The following is a 21370-nucleotide window of genomic DNA, read 5'->3' as shown; positions in this document are numbered from 1 at the left end:
TAAAAGGGAAAAGGTGTTTTTCGAGGTTCACTGTTCCCTTATAAAGCAAGGTCCAGAAGATAAGTGACTAGGAGACTATATGGCCAGAAAGGAGGAGGTGATACAGGGGAGGCCCGGTGTGAATCATCATGATCTTGGTATATCTTATTCACAAATCTCGTTGCTATTGATGCACCGTTCTTGTTCCGACCTGAAGCACCTCATGATGCATTGGCATTTGGAGTGCTCATAACTAACTTTGCTATGGTATGAAAATCATGCGTGTTGCTTCTGTTATGAAGTTAGCTAAGGTATAAAAATACTTCTCAAAGACTCAAAGGTTTAATCTCAAGGGAACACTATAATTGTTATCTGCTCAGGGATTTCTGGCTCTCAAGGTCATGCCATTGGCTAACTATTATCAAGGATCATATGCAAGGTTTGACTTTAATGGTCGAAAAAGAGTTCAGGCTCTAGACATCAGCGAATATCCTGTCAATCTAAGCTTCTCCAGCCCTGGCAATGTCTACCTCATCAAATCTTCCGACCAGACTTTGAGAAAAGTGTCATGTATAAAGGCAAGCTCAGGAGCAATTTATAAAAAGTTATCCTGTCCTGGAGAATTCTCATCGAACTTGACTTTTTACATTTTAGCCTTGCTTTTTTTTCTGCCTCAGATGTCACCCAGCACTACCACCACGAGGAGCGTTTCCACCAAAGACACCTTTTTTCGACTCCCTTCCAGCGTCCGAGCAAAGATCATCACAAGGCTTGATGGAGAGTCTCGTCTAAGCTACACCTTCTCAACTACAACCGTCTCGTCCGTGTCACTGTTTCCTTGTGCCTCGCCCGTGCCCAGCTGCCGGATTACCAACCAGGCTGGAAAGATAGCAACCGCCCAAATGCCAAAGTTCATATACGTGCTCCCTACAGTTGCCATGATCGGAAGAGCATTGAGACCATAGCTGAGCGCCTGCCATGCCGACTCCGTACCTCTCAACAACGCAGACAGCCGCACCGTCTCTTGCGAATTGTTCGAAATCTGACCGATGATGAAGAAGGCAAAGTTGTAGTTGAGCTGGAATCCAGTGACAAGGAAAACGAAAACACCGAATGCGGCACCAAAACCAGGATCACTCCAGTCGTAGATAGGTCCATCGCGCTTGAACTTGGTGACGTTGATGGTGAGCCAGACCCACCATCCTCCCTGGAGGGTCATGATGACAGCGTAAGCATATCGCGCGCGCTTCTTGAGAGCGATTTGGTTCTGATCAAGCCAGACACCCAGAAGATTTCCCGCAATGACCGCGACAATACCAGACACGAATGAACCAAGAGCTCGAGCTCGCACGCTAAACCAAAGAGCGATATAGGTAAAGAAGACCGACTCTGAGTAGACTCCTTGGCCGATCCAGAAGATGAGCAGCAGGAATTCCTTCTTGAGGAACGTTCGTGTTGTGGCCTTGAACTCTTTCCATGGATGGTCGAGGATGCTCATATCGACTTTCTTCCCGTCTGCGCGCTGGACCTGGGAGGGCTTGTTGAGAAGAAACGCGACAAAAGGTCCCAGCGCCTGAAGGGCGATGAAGATGAGATAGACCTTATACGAGACCTTGCCCGCCTCACTCCGATCGGCGTTGAGACCAAGGTTAATCGCACCACCCAAAATCTGTCCCAGTCTAGTGAATGAAAGCCAATATGCCACCAAACGTCCTCGATTTCTAGGCTCGGGATATCCAATCGCGATCGCTGCCTCGGCCGCCCAAAAGATACCCGCCGATACACCACAGCACGCGGCGCCAAAGATGACAAGCCACTCGACGCCATAACGGTTGTTCAGATAGAGACCCGCGCTGTAGGGAGCAAAGCCGATGGTTCCGATAACGAGAGCGCCTTTGATACCAACGTATTTGACGATGCCGCTGGTGAACCAGCATGAGATGATCATGAGACAAAAGGTGAGGGCGTTGCCGGTGTTGACGAGGTAGGGCTTTTGAGCACCGCCTGCGCCGAGGGAGTTCATTGCACCCCAGAGACCGGGGGCTGCAAAACTGCAGAGACCGAGGATGGTTGCATTGTAGATTGGCGACCGATTCCATTTCGCTGTTAATCATCAGTATAGTCTTCAGGTCGGAAGTGGTGAACTTACGCTTAATCGGAGCCTCATTCAACGCCTCAGCATTCGCGGCATCAGCCGTATGTTTGCCCTCTGATTCCGACATTGTCGTGAGGGTTCCAACTGCCGACCAAGTCAAGAAATTTACCGAATCTTGTGCGACTTGGAAGCAGCTAAAGAGGAGATGATAATTGACGTTGATGAGCGGCGAAGCATCAAGATAAAGTAGTCGGAATAAAAGAATGACACCACTCAACCCCAGCAATGATGACAGGGACCAAGATAAACTATGCAAATCAACCACTCGATCGGTGATGGTGGTTATTTCGATCAAGTTAGATCGCCGAGCATTGATAAGGGTTCATGCGGTTGCGTGATATCCGTCTCCGGCATCGTCATCGGCCCTTGGCTGTACCACCAATCATGAACCACGAAATCCGGCATGTGTTTTATGTTTGACAGAGCTCAGCATATTACATTTCGGATCATTTGGAACAAATTGAATGGGAATTTATTTATAATGATCTGTATAAAGTAACCGTAACGTTGCCTTGACCTTTCTTCCGGGGATGATGATACACAAATTCAACACTTTACCTAAGGATACCATAAATTTAGGCCTAATCTTGTCATGATTTCGTAGAACCATTGTGGGTTCCATCCTAATTTTATCATAACCCAGTCCCTCTTAGTTGCTGATGTTTCTATGCTAAATGAAACGCGGAAGGTTGTCGTGCTATGTTGAGGACTTTTACTGGCTACATACAGACCAGTGAGTTCGATCTTAACCACAATCCAGCCATCTTTACCCATCTGATACCCTTTTCGCCAACCTCAGCGCGCTCAAGATCCAGAGGCAAATTTTGAGCTGGAGAGTAATTCGATCTTATTTGGGGAATTTGCCTAACGTGGTCTTGTGAAAAAGCTTTCGAGTCGTTTAACCAGCCACGATCGATAATCCTCCCTAGACATGGGCGGCACAAATCGGCTTCGTGTATTGATGCTTTGCCAGGTATGATTCAGTCCGACGCAGAGCGGGCATATCAAAGGTTCAGCCGCAGACGGTGGGATTCCGCCAAGGAACTGCGAATACTCCTTATTTTGGGGCACAAACCCCGAGACAATGTCGGATCCGGTCACGCGCGTTCCAGAGCAGATCTTGCAGTCCCCGTCTTCCAGGTACCTGATGATATCTCGAACCGTGAGCTCCACATGGAGAAACTTGGCCGTCTCGAGCAAGGCCGTGGGGAACGTGCAGAGTGAGCCGAACTCGCGGGTCAATGGATCACCGAAGGGGTTAGGGCAGGATGAATGCATGCCAGGTCGGGATAATTTGTCGGGATGGGCCAAGTAGAATCGATAGATTTCGATTTCCTCAGATTTCTGGATGTTACCAAAGGGTGACCAGCGTTGAAACTTGCTGCAGACAAGTTCATCGCCTCGCACGCTTGTCTGTAGCCTAATGGGTTGTACGAGGGAAAAACGGTGATCCTTGGTATAACGTTTAGCGAAGTTGATAATAATGTCCCAGAGCTCAAGTGGTAGTCTTTTGCCTGCTTGGGAGGCGATAAGTGCAGGCGAGCGCGAAACGACACTTTCGACGTAGGCGGGTCCTAAAAGTGTCTTGTCGAGAAGCATGAGCGGCCGCCACATCACCAAATTGCCGAGTTCTTTTGAATTTACGATCCTCATGTTGATCGTGTGATATTGATTCACTTGAGCCCGGGAGGACGTGTTTCAGATTGTGTTGCTAGAGTTGAGGAAGACAGAATGTCACAGCAAGGGTGCTGTTCAATACTTCTACTCATAATACGTTACTCTGTGTTCCAAACTCTCTGATGAAAGTCTTGTGCAGATATACTTTCAGAAACAAGCGAAAGCACCGCAAACCCATCGCCAACTGGATACGTCTCATTGCAGGTCGAGATGTAGAGAAACTTTGAAGCTATCCATGTTACCGAACACCACATTGCTCCAAGCTCGTGACCAAGAATAAGGTTAGTCAAGGAGGCGGATTGGCTGAGCCAGTCACCACAGACTCTAATTCTATATGGCACAGGAATTTAAACTTTTGTGATGTGCACTTTATCTGGTATTTACTTTCTTGTTGCATAGTCTGACTGGCTATACAGAAGTGGCCTTGAAACCGAGTCGCCTGACCTTAATGCCTGTCCACATGGTGACTCGTGACTGGCGTTTTCGCGACGACGACTCATGTTGGACTTGAGAGTTATCGCCTCGTGAGCAGTGCTTCTGATAAATAGCCAAGTTGTATTCGGCAACAGAATCGCTGAGGGAAGATAATCATGCCCAGAAAAGAGAAGTTCATTTGATAACGTGGTTGAGCTTAGAAGCATTGATCTTGAGAACAGCAGGAGGTTTGATGGTGCACGAGAATGCCAATACTAGAAACCAAAAGACATAAGTTATTTAATGCAAAGTTAATAAATGAATATGTAGCAAGAGTCTATCAATAACGCAGTCCACAGTACCTCAAAACCATCTACCAATACCCTGATGATAGACAACGAGGCATCCACTAGGGTATGGTGCGACCATTCGCAGGACTCAACGACAAGATAAAGACAGTCAAAAGAAGTCTCTCCTTTGAAGACATCTTACCCTACTACCCATCCAGTTACCCTCCAGTACGGCCCGTTTAAACAAGCTTAAACCCATCTCCCCCATCCCGAAAAATACCTGATCTCTGGGGTGCAGTGCGGGTAAACTCGCCGTCAACCGGCATGTATTGTATGAGGCCAGCGACGGTTTCTGGGGTACAGTTCAAGACCCCGGAACAGGCCACGAAAATTCGTTATTCATATTAGTCAATGAGGTGAATAACCCCACAGATAAGCGATTGATGGCGGAGATGAGGATGTCGTGGAGTAAAATTTGATGCAGAGTTTTATGAGGCTGACTCGATGTATAAAAGAGCTTTTCACCCCAGACTTTTTCGGTGGAGATTGCTGCAAGCCAAGACGGCAGTTAGCTTGACCAAGCTTGACAGCATCTCTCCCATTATCTCTCGCATTATCTCTGAATGTAGAGAATGCGTTTTTCTCTCATCAGAAACAGAGTTTTGGGGCCCCGGAGTAATTTCGTTGTCCGGGTCGTTCGAGATTTCATCTTGACGCGGAGCGCGACATTAGAGAGTTATTGTTAGGATATCATAACGTGATGATATCCACACGCGCCTTTTCGGTGACGGAGCCTCGCTGGATTTCTCACCAATGACACGTTTCATGCACGTAAAAATATCACCAGGGGTCTCATGTCATACAGACCCACAACCGGCAGATTCTTCCACCACCATACGACTTTGGGTCAAGCGTCTTCCTTTTGGAAGGTTTTTACGGGTTGTTCGTACGCCACTCCGAGCGCGGCTCGTCAACTCCCTTCGGGCCTTTTCTCTCAGAAGCTGGAATTCTCGCCAGGAACAATGGAGTTTTTGAGATCAGATGGTACCAGGGACAGTTAACTCCGGAGTCGGCATGACATGAATGAATTACGAATTTAAATGGAATAAAAACCTGGAGAAAGGTGCTGTTATCTAATCATGACATTAACCGCGACATGGTCCCGGCCCCGATCTTTCGGAGGTGGATACCCCGGATACACCGAACATGCGCCATGGCTCGCCTTGCGCCGTTTTTCCCGTCACAAAGCTCTTCTAGCCGTTTGTTTTCGTTCCTCTTAAATACATTTGTCCTGTCTTACCTTCTCTCAGGACCCTGTTTGATCTCCTGCCATTCTTCCCCATTGTTCGTCGGTTACCTATTCCGTACATTTCTCGACTCTTCTACACTGACCATTCCTTGGTCTTATGAGTAGCCACTCTTCTACCCATCCTCCCACCGAACATACTCCTCTACTCACTCACGACACAATGGCTACCACATCGCCCAAGGCCAAGTCCGCCAAACCCGCCAACATGATGGACGATCCTGAGACAGCGGATGATATCCAAGTCTCCCAGCAGAAGCAGCTCGCTACCCAAGGAAATGCTCACTTCCACCGCCTGGGATGGAAGCGTCTCGCCGTCGTCACAATCGTCGAGGCTATTGCCCTCGGCGCCCTCAGCCTTCCTTCAGCCTATCACACGCTGGGCATGTTCCCCGGTGTCTTCCTCACAATCACACTCGGCCTCGTCTCCATCTTCACCAGCTACATCGTCGGCCAAGTCAAACTGAAATTCCCCCACGTGGCGCACTATGCTGATGCCGGACGCCTACTTCTCGGTCGCTTTGGCTATGAGATTTTCGGTGCTGCCCTCGTTCTCGAGCTTGTTATGGTTGTTGGTTCGCATGCCTTGACTGGTAGCATTGCGCTCATCGACATCAACGGTGGACACGTCTGCTCCATCGTCTTCTCTGCTGTTTCGGCTATCATCCTTCTGATCCTCGCCATCCCCCCATCTTTCACCGAAGTCGCCATTCTAGGATATATCGATTTCGTGTCTATCCTTGCTGCCATTGGCATCACCGTCATTGCCACCGGTATTCAAGCTAGCGATTCAGCTGGTGGACTCTCTGGCGTTGAGTGGTCTGCTTGGCCCAAGGAGGACCTCAGCTTCGCCGAGGCATTCGTCGCTGTCAGCAACATCATCTTCGCCTTCAGCTTCGCAATCGGTCAATTCTCCTTCATGGACGAGATGCACACACCAACCGATTACATGAAGTCCATCTACGCCTCCTGCTTCATCCAAATTGCGATCTACACTCTGACTGGAGCCCTGTGCTACGCTTTTATCGGACCCTCAGTGCAATCGCCCGCATTGCTCTCCGCCGGACCACTTATTTCCAAGATCGCCTTTGGAGTCGCTCTACCCGTCATCTTTATTTCCGGTTCGATCAATTCTACCGTTGCCCTTCGATATCTTCATGGCCGTATGTTCAAGGACTCAATTCTGCGATATGTCAACACCCCCATGGGTTGGGCCAGCTGGATCACTCTTGTGACCATCTTCACCATCATCGCTTGGGTCATCGCTGAGGCTATCCCCATTTTCTCTGACTTGCTCTCTCTGGCCTCGGCTCTCTTTGTCTCCGGTTTCTCTTTCTGGATCCCCGGTGTCATGTGGTTCGTCTTGCTCTGCGAGGGCAAGTGGTTTTCCAAGAAGAACATGTTGATGAGCTTGGGAAGCATCCTGGCCTTTATCATCGGAATCGTTACACTTGGTGCTGGTACATATGCCACCATTAAAGATATCGTAAGTTGTCTCAACCATGGCATTTCTGCTCAAAAGACTAACGTTTTACTAGATTGACATTACTTCCGATGGCTCTGCTCATGCTCCTTTCACTTGCCGATCAAGCTAATCTGACTCGGCGTGACGATAGATGTTCCAAAGCGAAAAGTGCATTTAGATATATGATGTAAATTAATACAATCTCGATTCTTAATGATATAATCATCAAATAAGTTTTATATATATACAGTGCATTCATTACCTGTAGCCTTCGTCTTGATCAATTGTCTCGAGACCAAAGAAAGAACATTGTCGCGTAACCCATCCAACAGCAAATACAATTTGGTTCCCGTTTTGGTTCCCATCGAAAGAGATAACCTAATAATGCACCTTCTGAAAAAGGGGACGACGTTCTGAAACATATTACAAACCCAAACCGTAAACAGCATGCACGAAATAATCCACGACGTCATTACGTACCACGCGCAACCTTGTATCATATACATCATTAACGTGCTGAGGGATATAGCCACTCTTGGAAGCTTGACCTGCGGCGAACAGGTGATCCAGTTGAACCTTCACTTCCAACACTGGCCCGACGATCGTTACTATTTCGTCGTACCCAAGTGTTGGTCCACTCGGATCCGGTCGCAGGAGTCGTAGTAGTCATCACTCTCTGCTTGTAGGCTGTTGATTCAAATTGTCAGTAGTGATCAAAATTAAAAACATCAAGAGACAAGCACATACAGGATGAGTCGTTCCTGTTGGGATCCTCTAGAACAGCCTGGAGCTTGGCCTTGGCTTTCTCCGCAAGGGTCTGAGGTGCCATGTCGACTTGTTAATAGTTGACTGTATAACCCTGAAAGATCTTGTAGTTTTAAAGCGTAAAATACTTAGGAAAGACAAATGAAATGAAGAGAAAATAGCTTCGCAATCACAAAAGAGGGGAAACGGCTTCTTATGTTACAGCAAGCACACGACCTCGTGACCATCCGTCATCTTGAGGAGATGATACAGAATGTTTGTCAGCTCTCCATTAGAGCACATTGCGAATTTCCTATTCCAGTATAAGATAAGCTATCACGAACTGCTTTGCTGTGCCATCAACGTCAGAAACGCGGGGTAGTCCACCATCAACCAATTAATCAACGACAGATGTTGCGTTGGTTCAAACGTTGGCACCCTCCTTTTTAAGAAGGATTGTGTGATTGGGTACTAAAATGCTTTGTAAAAAGGGGTGTTTAGACCCGGCTCGGCAGTGTCGAGTACGGCGTGATTCTATGAATGTTTCTGCTTAGGCTGAACCCATTGTCGCGCGTTGAGCTTGGCAAGACAGGCTGCTGGATTATGTTAACTCTCAAAAGAAGCCAGTTATAAGCGGGTTAATTCATACTCATATGTTTCTTTCTCCATTACCCCTAGCTCGACGCCGATCAAGTAAACGCTTAATTCTACTTCCAAACACCTCCCCTCTGTGTTCGTCGTACATAAGGTCCTGCATAAAACTCCGCGCATTTTCCCCTTCTTTAGTCGAGATGGGAAAGTCGGGTTTGCAAACGACAATCTATTGATTCCTTAACTGCATGTGTCGCTCACAGTATTGCCGACGGGAAGCTTCATGCTCGCATATGTACTGGTTTCCTGCCATGCTTAGCGCAAGCAAAAAGAACAAGACCTGCCCTTTCTTGACGTCTGTCGCATCGTTTAGTGACGTCGGAAACTTCTCCCCATTCCTTCTAAACGCCTAAGTAGCGTAGCAAGCGAAAACACTGTAAGGTAATTTTCGAATGAACCAAGGGACAATTTCAGAGCCAAAGTTAAAATAGTCCATCAGGCGTTGGTATAGAGCGTTCATTCGGAACACTATATCTGATTGGGTTGAAAAGAGCGGATGTGGAAGCTTCCTCTTCTTCCAGAGCTTGTAGTTCTTATCAGACAGTACATTTTTGGAAAGCAACATGTACATATGAGCCTCAATGAAAGCGACGTCGCGTGTACCGCCGAATTTGCTCTCCAAGGATTCCGATGTCAATAACAGTGTGCTTGTCCGCCGTTCCTTTCTCATGATAGGTGAAGCTAGATATAGACTGTCGAAATCTTTGTAACAGTCAAGATAGGTTATAACCATTTCTCGTATTTCAGAAGTGAGGTGTTGGAAAGGATCCCTGATGCCCGTTTGCGCCACGGGCGTGCTCTCGGACATGCTGGGTCTTTGATTTTGCGAGCATGAAAGTGAGGAGCTTGGAGGGGAGGCTTTTGGCACAAGGGATTTATTTATATTTGCAAGATCAAGAAGCTCATATTGTGGCAAAGATTCGTCTTCTAGTTACGAGTCTAGGCTGTCTGAGGAAACCCTATAGTCCGCTACCATCCATAGTTGACTCATCCACCGAAGTCAAAGTGATGCCCTGCGGGTCCGGGACGGATAATTCCTTTTGACTCAGTCTTCAACTGAATAGTTCTAGAGCGTCAATGAGATTGTACCTGATAAGATTCGATCAAGGGGCTGATAGAGCGGACACATAAGACAAATCTTCATGCCTAAGCGAGACTATCATTAAACAAAAACCCATCCTTCTTCTTCCTTCTTCTCTCCTTCCTTATCCAATTCGTTCTCATCCGTCCTGTCGGATCTTCCAACAACGAAAATTCTCATCGAGAATGCATCTTCCACAGGGTTGCCCTCCGATGGCTAGTGATCATCTGTATCACATTACTCAACGAAAAGAAGGGACTTGTATCTGCTGACCTATCCTTATAGCTAAGCTAAGAAGACCCATGAATTCCGGCCCCCTTAGGTACTCATACAGTGAGACATTGTCTGAAATGGATTATTTCTGTACCTCTTGTAAGACGAGTGCTCGGGAGGGCCATAACTCCACCCACAATAACATTTCAATATACAATATTGTGGGCTAGATGCCTCTATGCGGCCTGCGTTTGATATCTGAATGGTAACTCAGCACAATGAGGTCATATAAAATCGCATAAGGGGTCGCGAACCGCCAGAGAAGCTAATAAGCACCAGGGAAAATCTGAGAAGGATTGCAAGTTGCCAATAATTGGAACCACAGTCTTGGCAGGTGGGGTCTGGTATCGGCAAAACCTCGTGGTTATACTCGAGGCAATGAGCAAGTGAAGGGAAGATAACCACCACATGGGTTTTTGCCTCAACCAGGTACTAGACTCTTTGCTGTTGTCGTCACTTAAGAGCACAGTGGTAAACGTTAAATTCTACAACGGAGGGTAAAACACCTCGAGCTTTGGGGGCAATTCAGGGGGCTCATAATCTATGCAATGTGAAATGCATTGAGAACTTGGAACGCCATCAGGACATGGAGGCGTAGTCGTTTTTTAAAACAAACATCTGTAAAGATTCGGACTGGGCCCAAGTACTTGGCTGGCGGGCGGGCGGCAACTGTTATATTCGACACTGACAACTCTGCGGTACTGGTTTCATCAGCATCCGTTGACGACAAGTGTTTACATCAAATTGCGTAGGGGGTAGGGCTCCCACATATGAGGGATGGCAGCTGATAACAACTCTATTCTAAGTTATGTGTGACAATATAAACTCTCAGCCAAAGGTCTCAACTGCAAATGACACATCTAGTTCAGATGTCGAGAAAAAGCTGGCGATAAGCGATATTTCAAACGACCCAGATTGACACATACTTGGCAGAAGTAAGCAGGATAAGCCTGGCAAGCTAGATAATCAACCATCGGTCAGTTACCCAGACGCTCGTTTCCTGGACTCGATGGACTCACCAGCTATTCTCCATCCTTGGAAATTACCGTTACATGAGATGCTCCGGTGAGCCCAACGACGTGGCCAATTCTGCAACAATAGGAGCAAGGCGGGGTCGCCCATTGTTCCAACTGTGGTTTCGCATGGAATAGCCACGAGAATAGCTGTGGCGAATCTCGTTGCATCGAAGTCCGGTTGATGTCGAGCTTTGAAAGGCTTTTTCTCGTCCCAGTCTCTTAGATATTATGGTTGAAGCAAGAGAAATTTGTACGAAACTGCAGTGCTACATACAGTGACTTTCTCTGGGATCGAGGATAAGTGATACAAGACACGAAAAGCTCTTTCATTGCCACGCATGGTGAAGGTACAATGAAGCGTTCCGTCTTCACATCTTGACATCCGAGTTGAGCTTCTTATGGGATACGAAAACTTGAAAAATCAATATTAACTGATATGTAAAGACCAAAACCGTGCTTTTGTATCTTCAAAACTCAGGTGAGCATATATATGTTAAATGCCTTGCCCACATAAGCTCATGGGCGCTCACAATGCCCATCAACTTCTGTGTTCCAGTTGTAAATGCCAATGACTTTGGGTATGAGAAACATCTCAGCCTTGAGTCAAGTTCATGTTCTAACTGATAGGATCCGGCCAAATTGAGTTCTCGTATGATTAAACGACCTGTCAGTCCCGTGCAGCTGTTGGCAGCTGGCAAACAAATACCATGTCCATCCGAAATCGCCCCTGACTGGCCGCCGCCCCTGAGATGCGAGCTCCTACTGTGATGATGGTTTTTGAAAAGAATTGGTTTTGTTTTCTTCTTCTCCTTACGGCATTCACCTTCTCATGTTTACGATAATTACACTCATATCAAAACATCATGGATGCCACGAATATACAGCGACGCGACGCGCTCAAAGTCGACATTGATCAACGCTTTCAGGGTGTTGTTAGTGACCGCGCTTACAACCACTTGAGGGAAGTGGTGAGAAACCACGAAGATCACCCTTTCCAGGTGCCGAGTCGACTGCTTGATCTACATGCAGACCAAGCTAGGGACAGACGGCGCTTCATGGGGCTGATCAGGGCGACTATTCGAGCCAAGTATGAACACTTCGAACTTGAACTCCGCCATTTTATTGTCATAATGATGGTGGACCTTGAAGCTCTTGAGGCTACAGGACCACTATCATATGGTAAAGACCCTGATCTCCTACTGAAGGGTCTGAATACTGTTTATGGTTTTCAACGGCACTGTAGGTAACATTGCTGGACTTCCTCAGTTCCCTTCCATTAATGAGCTTTTAGTTATGCAACAAAAGGCGCCCAAAGAAAATCAGTTGGACGACAGTCAGGACATAACTGAGCAGTACAAAACGTTCTCCACTGTCAGAAAGACACGCAGCGACAAGGAAAAGAAGGCCTGCAAGAAGCGCGATGGACAGAAGTGCATGGTAACAGAGACGGCTCATCCACATGCCTGCCACATCGTTCCGTTTGCCTTCAATTCCTCCGAGGCCAACACTGAGAAGACCAAAACCTACATTGACGCCATCAGGTCAATGTTTGGAAAGGACTTTTACCGGGACTGGGGAAATATACTCGCCGACCCTAGCACCACGGGAAGAGGTGCCTCTGACAAAGTCTGGAACATGCTCTGTCTTAGTCCTCAGTTGCACGACTGGTGGGGGAGAGGCTACTTTGCGTTCAAGCTCATGTCATCTGAAACGAAGGGTGACGAGGCCGCGGTTGTGCTACAGTTTCACTGGATGCCCAAGACTACCTTCAAGTACAATTCTCGAGCAAATATCGACGTGCATTGGGCTGCTATTGAATCTGCGCTTCGAGCACACCATAACGCCGACCGTACCACTTCCTTGTTCCCTCGAGACCTTCCTGGGGTGTTGCAGGCCTTTCTCCGTTCTGGGGAACGACTTGCAACGGGGCATTTATTTCCCGTCACGATGGCGACAGGCGAGTTGGATCGTTTCAAAGCAATGATTAAGTTGCAGTGGGCTGCCATTCAGATGCTAGCTATCTGTGGGGGTGCAGGCGACCCTGAATTGCTTGGGCAGGACGATGACGACGATACCATGGCTGGTGCGTTGGTCAGTAGCTTCAATGCTTCCGTCCGGTCACACAGTAGAGCACCGTCACACGCTTCTACTACCGTCGAGTTGAGAGAGCAGTTAGCTGCCCTCACAATCTAGACGTGCTTTACTGCAGAATGCTCCGTTCAATCGGTTCAACGCGTACCTGAGCGTCCAAGAAAGGAGCCGGGTCTGTAGGATGCAAGCTTACTAGCTGGATCCGGTTGAAATGGTCTTGTACCTATAGCATTTGACCCCATTGTCTTCTTTTGCAAAAGAACGTTTGGGGCTGGCCCTCTGTCCTGATTTGGAAGGGAGAGGTGCTGGTGGGCGGAGAAGTCGGACTCTATAACCTCCACGTGGTGCCGCCTGGGAACCTGTTGATTACCAGAGCCAATGTAGAGACGCATTGTAATACGATCAAGGTCAGTTGAAATACGTTTCCGATATCCCAACGCCAATCTTATCCGGAAAGCTGCTTAGTCCCCCACCATCGTTTTTGCCGGAACTCACTTGCACCAGTCGCGCATGTAGTATCTGCCTATTCAGCTGCTCTACCAATTCTGCCATCAACAAAACATTACAGGAAAGATTTGAAGTCCAGTGGAGATATGAAACAAGGGAGGATCACAGATCACTTGTCATGCATGTCATGCAACAAGGTAGGGCTTCCCTGGACGTATTGGTAAAAGGTCTGGCAGACGTTGGACGATACCCAACTTCCAGTCGGGTGACTGTGGACTCACTTCCGATCGATCCATCTTGGCAGTAACGATATGCTAACAAATCGAAAGTGTCTCTCAATATAATATAACCGCTCGATGTGATAAGTTCACATTTGATACGATCCCTTGACTCAAGAAAGACCGCTGTTCCATCTCCTTGCGCCGATTTCCCATTCTCATGCACCAAGTTCGTTCTTACGGCGTCCCTTGGGCCTTTTACAGCTGGATTGGAGGCTCAGAGCAGAATATAGACAGGAAGAACGAATACAAATGCGGAGCTTGTACAGCGCTCTTCCTAGAAAGAAAAACGAATGTGGCAGATGAGCTTAAGATTGTGAAGTTCGGATTGACAGATGGAATCAAAGCGATTAGTTCACCGGAACAATGACGTCTACTCCCGAATTCATCAACTTACAGGAGGCCTTGAAAGCACCCCGTTGCATATCATCACTTCGGTCTCGATCCCCTGTTAGTCCCAATATCTGAAGACTTGCCATTCATCGCAACTCCTGGGAGTGTTGTGAGAACTTCGAGGTTGCTCTCACGACTCACGACAACGAATGAGAGGTAGCCAACCGTTATGGTAACCGCTCCCTTGGCGGTTATGTGGCCTAGGACAACGCTGATGCTGACATTGCTGGCGATAATTACCCTCAAATTTCGGCCAACATGATATTGCATCCAAACACTTTCTGGAAGGGTTTCGGGCACTTCTTAATGTGATGTCAACTACAATAAATTTCCAGAACCGACTCTATCGGCCTTTGTCTAATGTGACGAAGTTCGAAAGCTGAACTTCATATTTGTTCTAAACAGCAAACGCAGTGTGCCTGTGGATATTTGCCAACGCCTGACCGCTTCTGCTTTATTACCTCGACACTCTTTCATTTCCAGTAACGACGTCAATTAATTGACATATCATAGTATAAACACAGGCGGCAGACGCATCTCATCTTCGGAAGCAATATTCAACTTGGATTGGCAGGGCCACGGATGGCGATTGAATCTTTGAAACGGTGGCTTCAAGTCATGTATGATGTACCTGCCACAGAAAAAGCACACCCAGGTCTCCTGTACATCCTCCAAACTCGATATGTATATTCATATGAGTTGCTTTCGATTCAATCTCTCCCAGATACAGACATAGAGCCTCCAGTTGGCATCTTCCAATAATCAAGACCTCTTGCCTCTGAGTCCACCCCTGACCTCCGCTTCATTCCACTGGTCGAGCCGCCCCGCGCAGAAGACAACCCAAGTCGCGCCGTACAGACTAACCGCCGATATGAATTTGAGATGATGAAACATGGCAGTTGGATCTGCGACTATAGTACCGTAGCGATGAGTTAAGGCGATTTGACGCCTCATTGAGACCAACCACCCTCCACGTTCTGATCGCCGATAGAGCCTATGCCAATCTGGAATCACCACGTGCGTATCCGTCCACGATTCGCAAGCCATCTCTTATCCATACTCGAAGCTAGTCATTCCATATTCGTCACAAGATACAGTGACAAGCCCTCACCTCGACGATCCCCAGGTCTGCCTTTGACCCCGTGGTGGTAACCGTGTTCGTGCCCTCGGGAGCCGGCTCGTGAGCCTTTGGCCAAAATTGGCACGAGAAGACTGCAGTTAGCACTTGATTTAAGGCCAGGCAAGGGAAGAAGAGCAAACCGACCGTTGTAGAGTCAGTGATACGGATAGATATGGATGAATATGGCACTTGCAAGATAAACCGGTAGTCTAGCGAACCTGGTTAGTGAAGTAATAATAATCGACAGAATGTACATTACCAAAAATTGACCATCTCTTTGAATCATATCCACTTCAGCTTAGAAACTGATTCCGATAGCGATACGACCTGTTTTGTGAGTTCACGGCATGTCACTGGGCAATAGACTACCTGGAATTCCTCCATTGTACCAGGGGCGGCGCCCCCGCGGCGCTCATCAATCTGTATCGACATTAGTTACCGAACAGAAGACTGTTTCAGTTTAAGAGTCTTACTCAAATATGACACTATTAAGCTACTGGAGAAGGTTAGTGACAAGTTCATGAATACTTGGCATATTATCTGACGTACGTACAGAATTGAAGTCGACTAAAAAGATCGAGTCAGTCCTAATTCGGTTTGTCAAATGCAGTAGTGATATCAGTACTGATGCTTGCCTCACTTGAAACACGTTAGATGTATTCAAAGAAGGAAGCCAGAGTGCTTCATACTGGTTTAGAAAAAGAATCACTAAATGTATGTTAGTCTTCATGACTTTTAAGATAGTTATGTAGTTACTCACGTTGGAGGTTGTGGGCTCGGAGCCCGTCTCGGTAGCGGCCTTTTTTTATGTTAGTATGATAGGCCTGGTTGGCAAGGATGCTACGTACAGCGGCAGCCTTCTCCTCAGCCATCTTGATCTATGTAATCGAATAAGTCAGTCGCTGTCGAAAAGGACTGGGCAATCTGTCACTCACGCGGCGTCTTTCGATCCAGTCCTGACCACTGTTAATATGTGTCGCTCAATCGGGGACTCAACTTACTTGAGAGGAGGTGGCCGAAGCCTCCTCACCCTGAGCCTCAAGGGTCTACTAGTTGTCAGAGGTTCGCTCAGAATGTATATTCATATGAGTACACACCGCAATCTGTTCATCGAGGTTCTGAGAGATGAGTCAGGAAAGTGTTTGCGTAAATGACTGGGTTTACTCACGTTGATGGAGTCGGCGTCACCCTATCAATCATGTCAACATATGTCACAGGAATTTCAAAGCGGCGCAATGATACTTACATCACAAAGGCCGGTGACCTTCTCAAGACACGCCGCAAGGCGCTCCTGCTCACGTTTGATCCACTGTAACTATTGTCAGTGTTTTCTTCTTTACATTCGTACACGTTCAAAGTGATATGTAAACATACGTTGATGTCGGCGATGTTGAACTATGAAAACCTATATGTCAAATCCCTTTCCATGAACAGTTTGAAGGAAGCCTTACGTCAAGCCGAGCGCGCTTGAACTAAATTCTCTGTCAGACATCTTATCAAGCAGGAATGCCAGAGGTTCTTACCGCGGCTACAGCTTTCAGATGCTAAATGGTAAGAGCCGTCAGTAAGCTTTCCTTCGGCATATGAGGGTCTTGTGTGAGACTTACGGCGAGCTTCGTGTCGTAGTGCTAAGGGACGTTTAGTGACCAACGAACATTAGTCCAGCAATGGTACAGGATCATGGTACTGACCTCGCGAATGGGCTACGAGTTGTCAGCACAATTTGTCTCCGCATTCCCAGCTTGGACTGAAGACGTATTGCCGATATATTCAAGCATCAAGGGAGGGTACTTACATAGCGCTTGGGCCGAGGGAGCCCACCCCAAGGGGCCGCGGGAGAAGAGGAGGGGGCCGCAGCCGAAGGGCCGTCGGCAAAGGCAGGTGGCTACCCTAACGTATCAGCAATGCTTGGTATCGTCTAGATAATAACTCACGTTGTTGGCCACGGGGGCCGCAGGCGCCGGATCGGCGGTCATCTCGGACTTAATTGTGTCAGGGGCGTTTAAACTTTTAACTTGACGGTAGGGTGGGATAACATACAGCCTTGCGCTTCTATAAAAAAGCAATTCTGGTCAGTGTCAAGAACTCTAAGACGTAACCGACAAGTACTTACCTTGCCCCCAGTGGGGTTTGCCTTGTTCTTCTGAACTGTCGTTAGTATATTGTCGGTGAATCTGATGAGTGAGGCTTCCTACGGCAGTCTTCTTTGTGTCGTTCTTCTGCACCAGTATTAGCAACCTAACCTGGGATTTCGGGTACTCTCCGTCGTGGATGTGAAGGGTGAGAGAAGGCAGTTGAATACTTACAGTCTTCTTAGTTTCGGCCATGCTAACGAAATGTAAGAAAACCAGAATGTCAACGGCTTCACAGTGTAGATCCAAACTTACGTGGTAGTTGTTTGTTTGACTAGGTGAAGGTCAGTTATTTGAACATTTGGATGAGCTGAGGGACTCCATCGAGTTAGAAGTCCGTAGAGAGGGGGAACTTACAAGTTTTCAAGGGGAAATGATCTACCATAGAGAAATATGTTAGCGGGCTGTCCATCTCGTCCCAACGCCAAATCAACTCACAGCTCGTTGGAAAGAAAACTCCTATCGCGAAGAACTACACGTCAGCGGCCAAGATCCAGCGCAAAGGGGGACCGGTTATCAGTAGATACGTACGCTGTTTTCACTAGTCAGTAAAGGAAATATCGATAGTGTCGGCATTTCGCATCGAAATGCACCAGGGAAAGGGATACTTACCGGCGGCAGAAGGTGGCGGCGATGTTGTAGAAGGAGAAGAAAAGAGAAGAATTTCACGGTATATCATGAAATCAAACGCGTGGGCACGGGCCACCTTACCACAAACCACAATAGATGCACACTGGAGTCCCTTTTGTGCCCCTTTCTCACAATATGGACAAGATTTTCAACCACGACGCAAGGCATTCAACCTCGACATCGTTTAAGGATGTTCATCACTTGTTTTCTGGATACATCGACAAAATCGCTTTGCTATATTGTACGCTTCATCTCCCTTCGAGTCCCTGCGTGCCTTGTAGTCGTCCGGTTATCGTGAAATGGAAGCATCGCCGCACTGCCCAATCGAGTGGCGGCTTTGGAAAGATGTGAGCTTCAGAATCGGAGGCCTGCTTTCTCTTTGACCAAACCCTACAATCTATTGTGGGCAGATTTGATTCCGATTGTGTGGACTCAGAAGCCATAAGATCAACCTAGGTGGTGTGGCCGAACATCACATCGCATCATCTGATTCAGTATGTTGACAGCGTTGGTCGTAAAATTGGTCTGAATTTTATCGGCGGAGTGCGACATCGGCACAAACCTTGGCAGTTTCCTTTCTTCATATCCATGTTGCTGTTTTTCACATTTTTATTTGTATTTTTTACTAACCCCTTTCTTTCAGTTCAACAAGCATGACTGAAGACAAAGCTGGCGGGAACCCCCATTTCTTTGCAACAACAGAAAGACTGTCAATTTGTGAGAATACATGCATTCATATATATCGAGCGAGTTCCTTTCTCAATCTCAGGGCGCGTCGGTTGGGTCCCTTTGCGGTTGTTAGTCTATAACTCGAGCAATTTCGAAGCATACTCACCAGTCTGTAACCAAATGCTCATCCAAGCCATCCAGTTCCTTCATATCTTCCTCCGAAATCTCAAATCCATCAACGCTTGCGTTCTCGATCATGCGTTTCTGCTTGGTACTCTTGGGGAGAGTGATAAAGTCATGTTGAAGTCCCCACCTATGTATCATCAGCACACCGATCGTGGTAGAGTTTGAAAGCCATACTTGACAAAGATTTGGGCAGGCGTAACGGAGTACTTTTTGGCCATGTTGACAATGGCAGGGTGATCCATACGCTCAGCTCGAGCGAGGGGAGCGTAGGCCTCGATGGCAATGTTGTGCTTGGCGCAAGTGGCGCGGATACCTTCTTGAGTGTTGAAAGGATGGACTTCGATCTGGTTGATCACAGGAGGGATACGAGGGTTGGAGGACATGAGCTCCTCGATCTTGAGAGCATCAGCATCGTCAACTTGCAGCAAAAAACATGAAACTCACATGAGCAGAACCAAAGTTGCTGACGCCAGCAGCGCGAATTTCACCCGCATCAACAGCATCTTCAAGGGCCTTCCAGCTCGTAAGTCTGGCTGTCTTTCCACCATACGGGCTATGAAGGAGGAACAAGTCAATGTATCCCAAGCCCGAGGCCTCAACCGATTTCTTGACGGATCTTCGCACAGCATCATACGACTCGTCGCAGCTGGCGAGCTTGGAGGTGTACCAAATATCCTCGCGCTTCAAACCCGCCGTGTTCTCACTACTGGCGAGAAAGTCACTGATGGCTTTACCGGCTTGGCGCTCATTGTGGTACATCTGTGCGCAGTCAAAACCGCGGTAGCCGGTGAGAAGGCCTTGACGAACTGCATCGGTGGCTTCTTTGGTGGACATCATGTAGAGACCGAGTTGGATGCGGGGAATGATGAGGCCATTGTTGAGCTGTGAATGTTAGCGAAGGCATCGCAGCATTGGATGAATCGTACCTTGGCCGTGGCGGCGAGAAGTGAGGGTTGAGACGCCATTTTGGTAAATGTTTTGGTTGTTGGAAGAAGCAAGAATTTGAGATGGTGATGATGTCAGGACGTTGCGATCTGATAAGAAATTGATGGGGCCGACATCGCTGGGTCCATCAGTGGGGGTGACGTAAGACGAGGGTAACGATGCGACTGTTACGAGGATCCTAAGCTTAGGCTGAAATTATCCTAAAGATCGTAAGTTTACCTGAATTTTACTACTAGCTCGTAAAGGCTTATGGTCTCTTATGATGATATTACCTAAATGAAAACTAAGCATGGTTGTCTCACAAGGGTGTTGTTCCACAACGTGCCGCAGTGCTCTGTTCTCTAGAGCCATTGGCTCCCGGATCTATAGCCTCATGTCAAAAGCGGATCAGATAAGCTCAAGTGCCAAGCTTGAGTATTTTCTTGCACTTCAGTCGTTGCCGAAACCGGTCCCTAAATTAACTTTGAAGCTTCAAAAGCGGTGCAACATGCGCCCGCTCAACGGCCACGTTTGAGTTACATGCTTCAAAAGTTTGCTTTTCGCATTTTTTTTACTGACATGAAACCCAAGAAAACATTCTCCAGATGCAAAACGTTGCATAAATGCAGTACTCTACATATCACCGCCGTCAATGACCCGATTGTCCTGTCATTCCCGTCACACGTCCCCTCTTTTGTTTACCACCAAAGTTCATAGTAACCTCACTTGAGCTTAGTCCTCTGAAAGCATTTTCTCCACTCTTCTTCCAACCGTCACACTCCAACCATCAATCTTCTTGTTCCACAGATCCGTCAAGTAAAACGTGACGGCCAGCAGAACAACCCAACCGATCGCGTATCCGCCCGTCTTTCCGAAGCTGTCGAACAGTCTCGGCATGATCCAAAAGCCCAAGCTATGCAACACAGGTCCGTGGACAAGATACAGCGAGAAGCTGACCTTTCCTAGATACTGCGGGAGGCGGCTCTCAAGGAAACGAACGAGCACCGGACTTCGCAGGATGCACGCAACGAGGAGCACGGCGCCCATCGCCTCGTAGAACATCCAGCCAGACAGCGGCGTGTAGTACTTGCAGGGTTCAAATCCATACCACGAAATCCACATATGGATCCATAATGTGGATCCATATCCATTCCATTCCATTCCACGTGGGCTTCAGCATTTCCATATCCACGCCACGAAGCCCCTTCCACATGTTCCACATGTGGAAATCGTGGAATATTTTAGGTGGGGTTCGAAAATACCTTGATTTCCTTGTGAAATCCCGCATATCCTAAGTACTTTCTATCACCCACAACAACACAACATCGATTTGCCACCCCATTTTCCTCCGTACACAATGAGTCCATTCTGGGGGCTTCACTGTTACTCGCGTTACTACCCCAAATCGAAATGGCCACTCCCCATCCTACCAAGTCAACCACATCCGTT

General features: G+C 47.6%; 9 protein-coding genes across 9 annotated transcripts; 2 read left to right on the top strand and 7 right to left on the bottom strand.

Moving 5' to 3' along the window:
• Positions 1-330: 330 nt before the first annotated feature.
• Positions 331-2383, bottom strand: FOXG_09880 (uncharacterized protein). The gene is made up of 2 exons (XM_018389104.1): positions 2129-2383; positions 331-2082 (listed from the first exon to the last, which is right to left on the bottom strand). The coding sequence occupies exons 1-2, from the start codon at positions 2199-2201 to the stop codon at positions 773-775; spliced, it is 1383 nt and encodes a 460-aa protein (XP_018247306.1). The 5' UTR covers positions 2202-2383; the 3' UTR covers positions 331-772.
• Positions 2384-2998: 615 nt separating this feature from the next.
• Positions 2999-3787, bottom strand: FOXG_20175 (uncharacterized protein; the record flags this gene model as incomplete). The annotated part of the gene is made up of 1 exon (XM_018400440.1): positions 2999-3787. The coding sequence occupies one exon, from the start codon at positions 3785-3787 to the stop codon at positions 2999-3001; it is 789 nt and encodes a 262-aa protein (XP_018247305.1).
• A 1877-nt stretch (positions 3788-5664) lies between these two features.
• FOXG_09879 (uncharacterized protein) lies at positions 5665-7551 on the top strand. Its single transcript, XM_018389103.1, has 2 exons — positions 5665-7307; positions 7360-7551. The coding sequence occupies exons 1-2, from the start codon at positions 5922-5924 to the stop codon at positions 7414-7416; spliced, it is 1443 nt and encodes a 480-aa protein (XP_018247304.1). The 5' UTR covers positions 5665-5921; the 3' UTR covers positions 7417-7551.
• FOXG_20174 (uncharacterized protein) lies at positions 7456-8203 on the bottom strand. The gene is made up of 3 exons (XM_018400439.1): positions 8034-8203; positions 7767-7973; positions 7456-7699 (listed from the first exon to the last, which is right to left on the bottom strand). Exons 1-2 carry the CDS (start codon positions 8113-8115, stop codon positions 7795-7797), a joined length of 261 nt encoding a protein of 86 aa, XP_018247303.1. The 5' UTR covers positions 8116-8203; the 3' UTR covers positions 7456-7699; positions 7767-7794.
• An 827-nt stretch (positions 8204-9030) lies between these two features.
• On the bottom strand, positions 9031-9489 carry FOXG_20173 (uncharacterized protein; the record flags this gene model as incomplete). Its single annotated transcript, XM_018400438.1, has 1 exon — positions 9031-9489. The coding sequence occupies one exon, from the start codon at positions 9487-9489 to the stop codon at positions 9031-9033; it is 459 nt and encodes a 152-aa protein (XP_018247302.1).
• Positions 9490-11914: 2425 nt separating this feature from the next.
• FOXG_09878 (uncharacterized protein) lies at positions 11915-13244 on the top strand (the record flags this gene model as incomplete). The annotated part of the gene is made up of 2 exons (XM_018389102.1): positions 11915-12290; positions 12343-13244. 2 exons carry the CDS (start codon positions 11915-11917, stop codon positions 13242-13244), a joined length of 1278 nt encoding a protein of 425 aa, XP_018247301.1.
• A 1539-nt stretch (positions 13245-14783) lies between these two features.
• On the bottom strand, positions 14784-17924 carry FOXG_09877 (uncharacterized protein; the record flags this gene model as incomplete). Its single annotated transcript, XM_018389101.1, has 25 exons — positions 14784-15589; positions 15640-15800; positions 15854-15876; positions 15934-16019; positions 16070-16088; positions 16141-16179; positions 16229-16258; positions 16316-16336; positions 16382-16426; positions 16478-16498; positions 16549-16569; positions 16627-16689; positions 16755-16775; positions 16832-16852; positions 16904-16924; positions 16988-17008; positions 17072-17083; positions 17176-17265; positions 17315-17362; positions 17421-17432; positions 17494-17523; positions 17576-17599; positions 17687-17708; positions 17768-17786; positions 17870-17924. The coding sequence occupies 21 exons, from the start codon at positions 17922-17924 to the stop codon at positions 16086-16088; spliced, it is 639 nt and encodes a 212-aa protein (XP_018247300.1). The 3' UTR covers positions 14784-15589; positions 15640-15800; positions 15854-15876; positions 15934-16019; positions 16070-16085.
• Positions 17925-18139: 215 nt separating this feature from the next.
• FOXG_09876 (alcohol dehydrogenase (NADP+)) lies at positions 18140-20148 on the bottom strand. Its single transcript, XM_018389100.1, has 5 exons — positions 19924-20148; positions 19442-19879; positions 19172-19392; positions 18978-19124; positions 18140-18929 (listed from the first exon to the last, which is right to left on the bottom strand). Exons 1-5 carry the CDS (start codon positions 19960-19962, stop codon positions 18908-18910), a joined length of 867 nt encoding a protein of 288 aa, XP_018247299.1. The 5' UTR covers positions 19963-20148; the 3' UTR covers positions 18140-18907.
• A 505-nt stretch (positions 20149-20653) lies between these two features.
• On the bottom strand, positions 20654-21082 carry FOXG_09875 (uncharacterized protein; the record flags this gene model as incomplete). Its single annotated transcript, XM_018389099.1, has 1 exon — positions 20654-21082. One exon carries the CDS (start codon positions 21080-21082, stop codon positions 20654-20656), a length of 429 nt encoding a protein of 142 aa, XP_018247298.1.
• Between the last annotated feature and the right edge of the window lie 288 nt (positions 21083-21370).

Source organism: Fusarium oxysporum, chromosome 11 (genome assembly GCF_000149955.1).
Source record: "Fusarium oxysporum f. sp. lycopersici 4287 chromosome 11, whole genome shotgun sequence".
Taxonomy (NCBI): Eukaryota; Fungi; Ascomycota; class Sordariomycetes; order Hypocreales; family Nectriaceae; genus Fusarium; species Fusarium oxysporum.
Note: the sequence above shows the minus strand (reverse complement) of the source record. Positions and strands in the feature narration are given on the sequence as shown.

Coding starts and splice junctions, on each gene's coding strand:
- FOXG_09880 (XM_018389104.1), bottom strand. CDS start 2,201: ATGTCGGAATCAGAGGGCAAACATACGGCTGATGCCGCGAATGCTGAG. Junction 2,083..2,128: donor GAATGAGGCTCCGATTAAGC/GTAAGTTCACCA, acceptor GATGATTAACAG/CGAAATGGAATCGGTCGCCA.
- FOXG_09879 (XM_018389103.1), top strand. CDS start 5,922: ATGAGTAGCCACTCTTCTACCCATCCTCCCACCGAACATACTCCTCTA. Junction 7,308..7,359: donor ATGCCACCATTAAAGATATC/GTAAGTTGTCTC, acceptor ACGTTTTACTAG/ATTGACATTACTTCCGATGG.
- FOXG_20174 (XM_018400439.1), bottom strand. CDS start 8,115: ATGGCACCTCAGACCCTTGCGGAGAAAGCCAAGGCCAAGCTCCAGGCT. Junction 7,974..8,033: donor CAACAGGAACGACTCATCCT/GTATGTGCTTGT, acceptor TTGAATCAACAG/CCTACAAGCAGAGAGTGATG.
- FOXG_09876 (XM_018389100.1), bottom strand. CDS start 19,962: ATGGCGTCTCAACCCTCACTTCTCGCCGCCACGGCCAAG. Junction 19,393..19,441: donor GCAACTTTGGTTCTGCTCAT/GTGAGTTTCATG, acceptor GATGCTCTCAAG/ATCGAGGAGCTCATGTCCTC. Junction 19,125..19,171: donor CCTGCCCAAATCTTTGTCAA/GTATGGCTTTCA, acceptor GATGATACATAG/GTGGGGACTTCAACATGACT.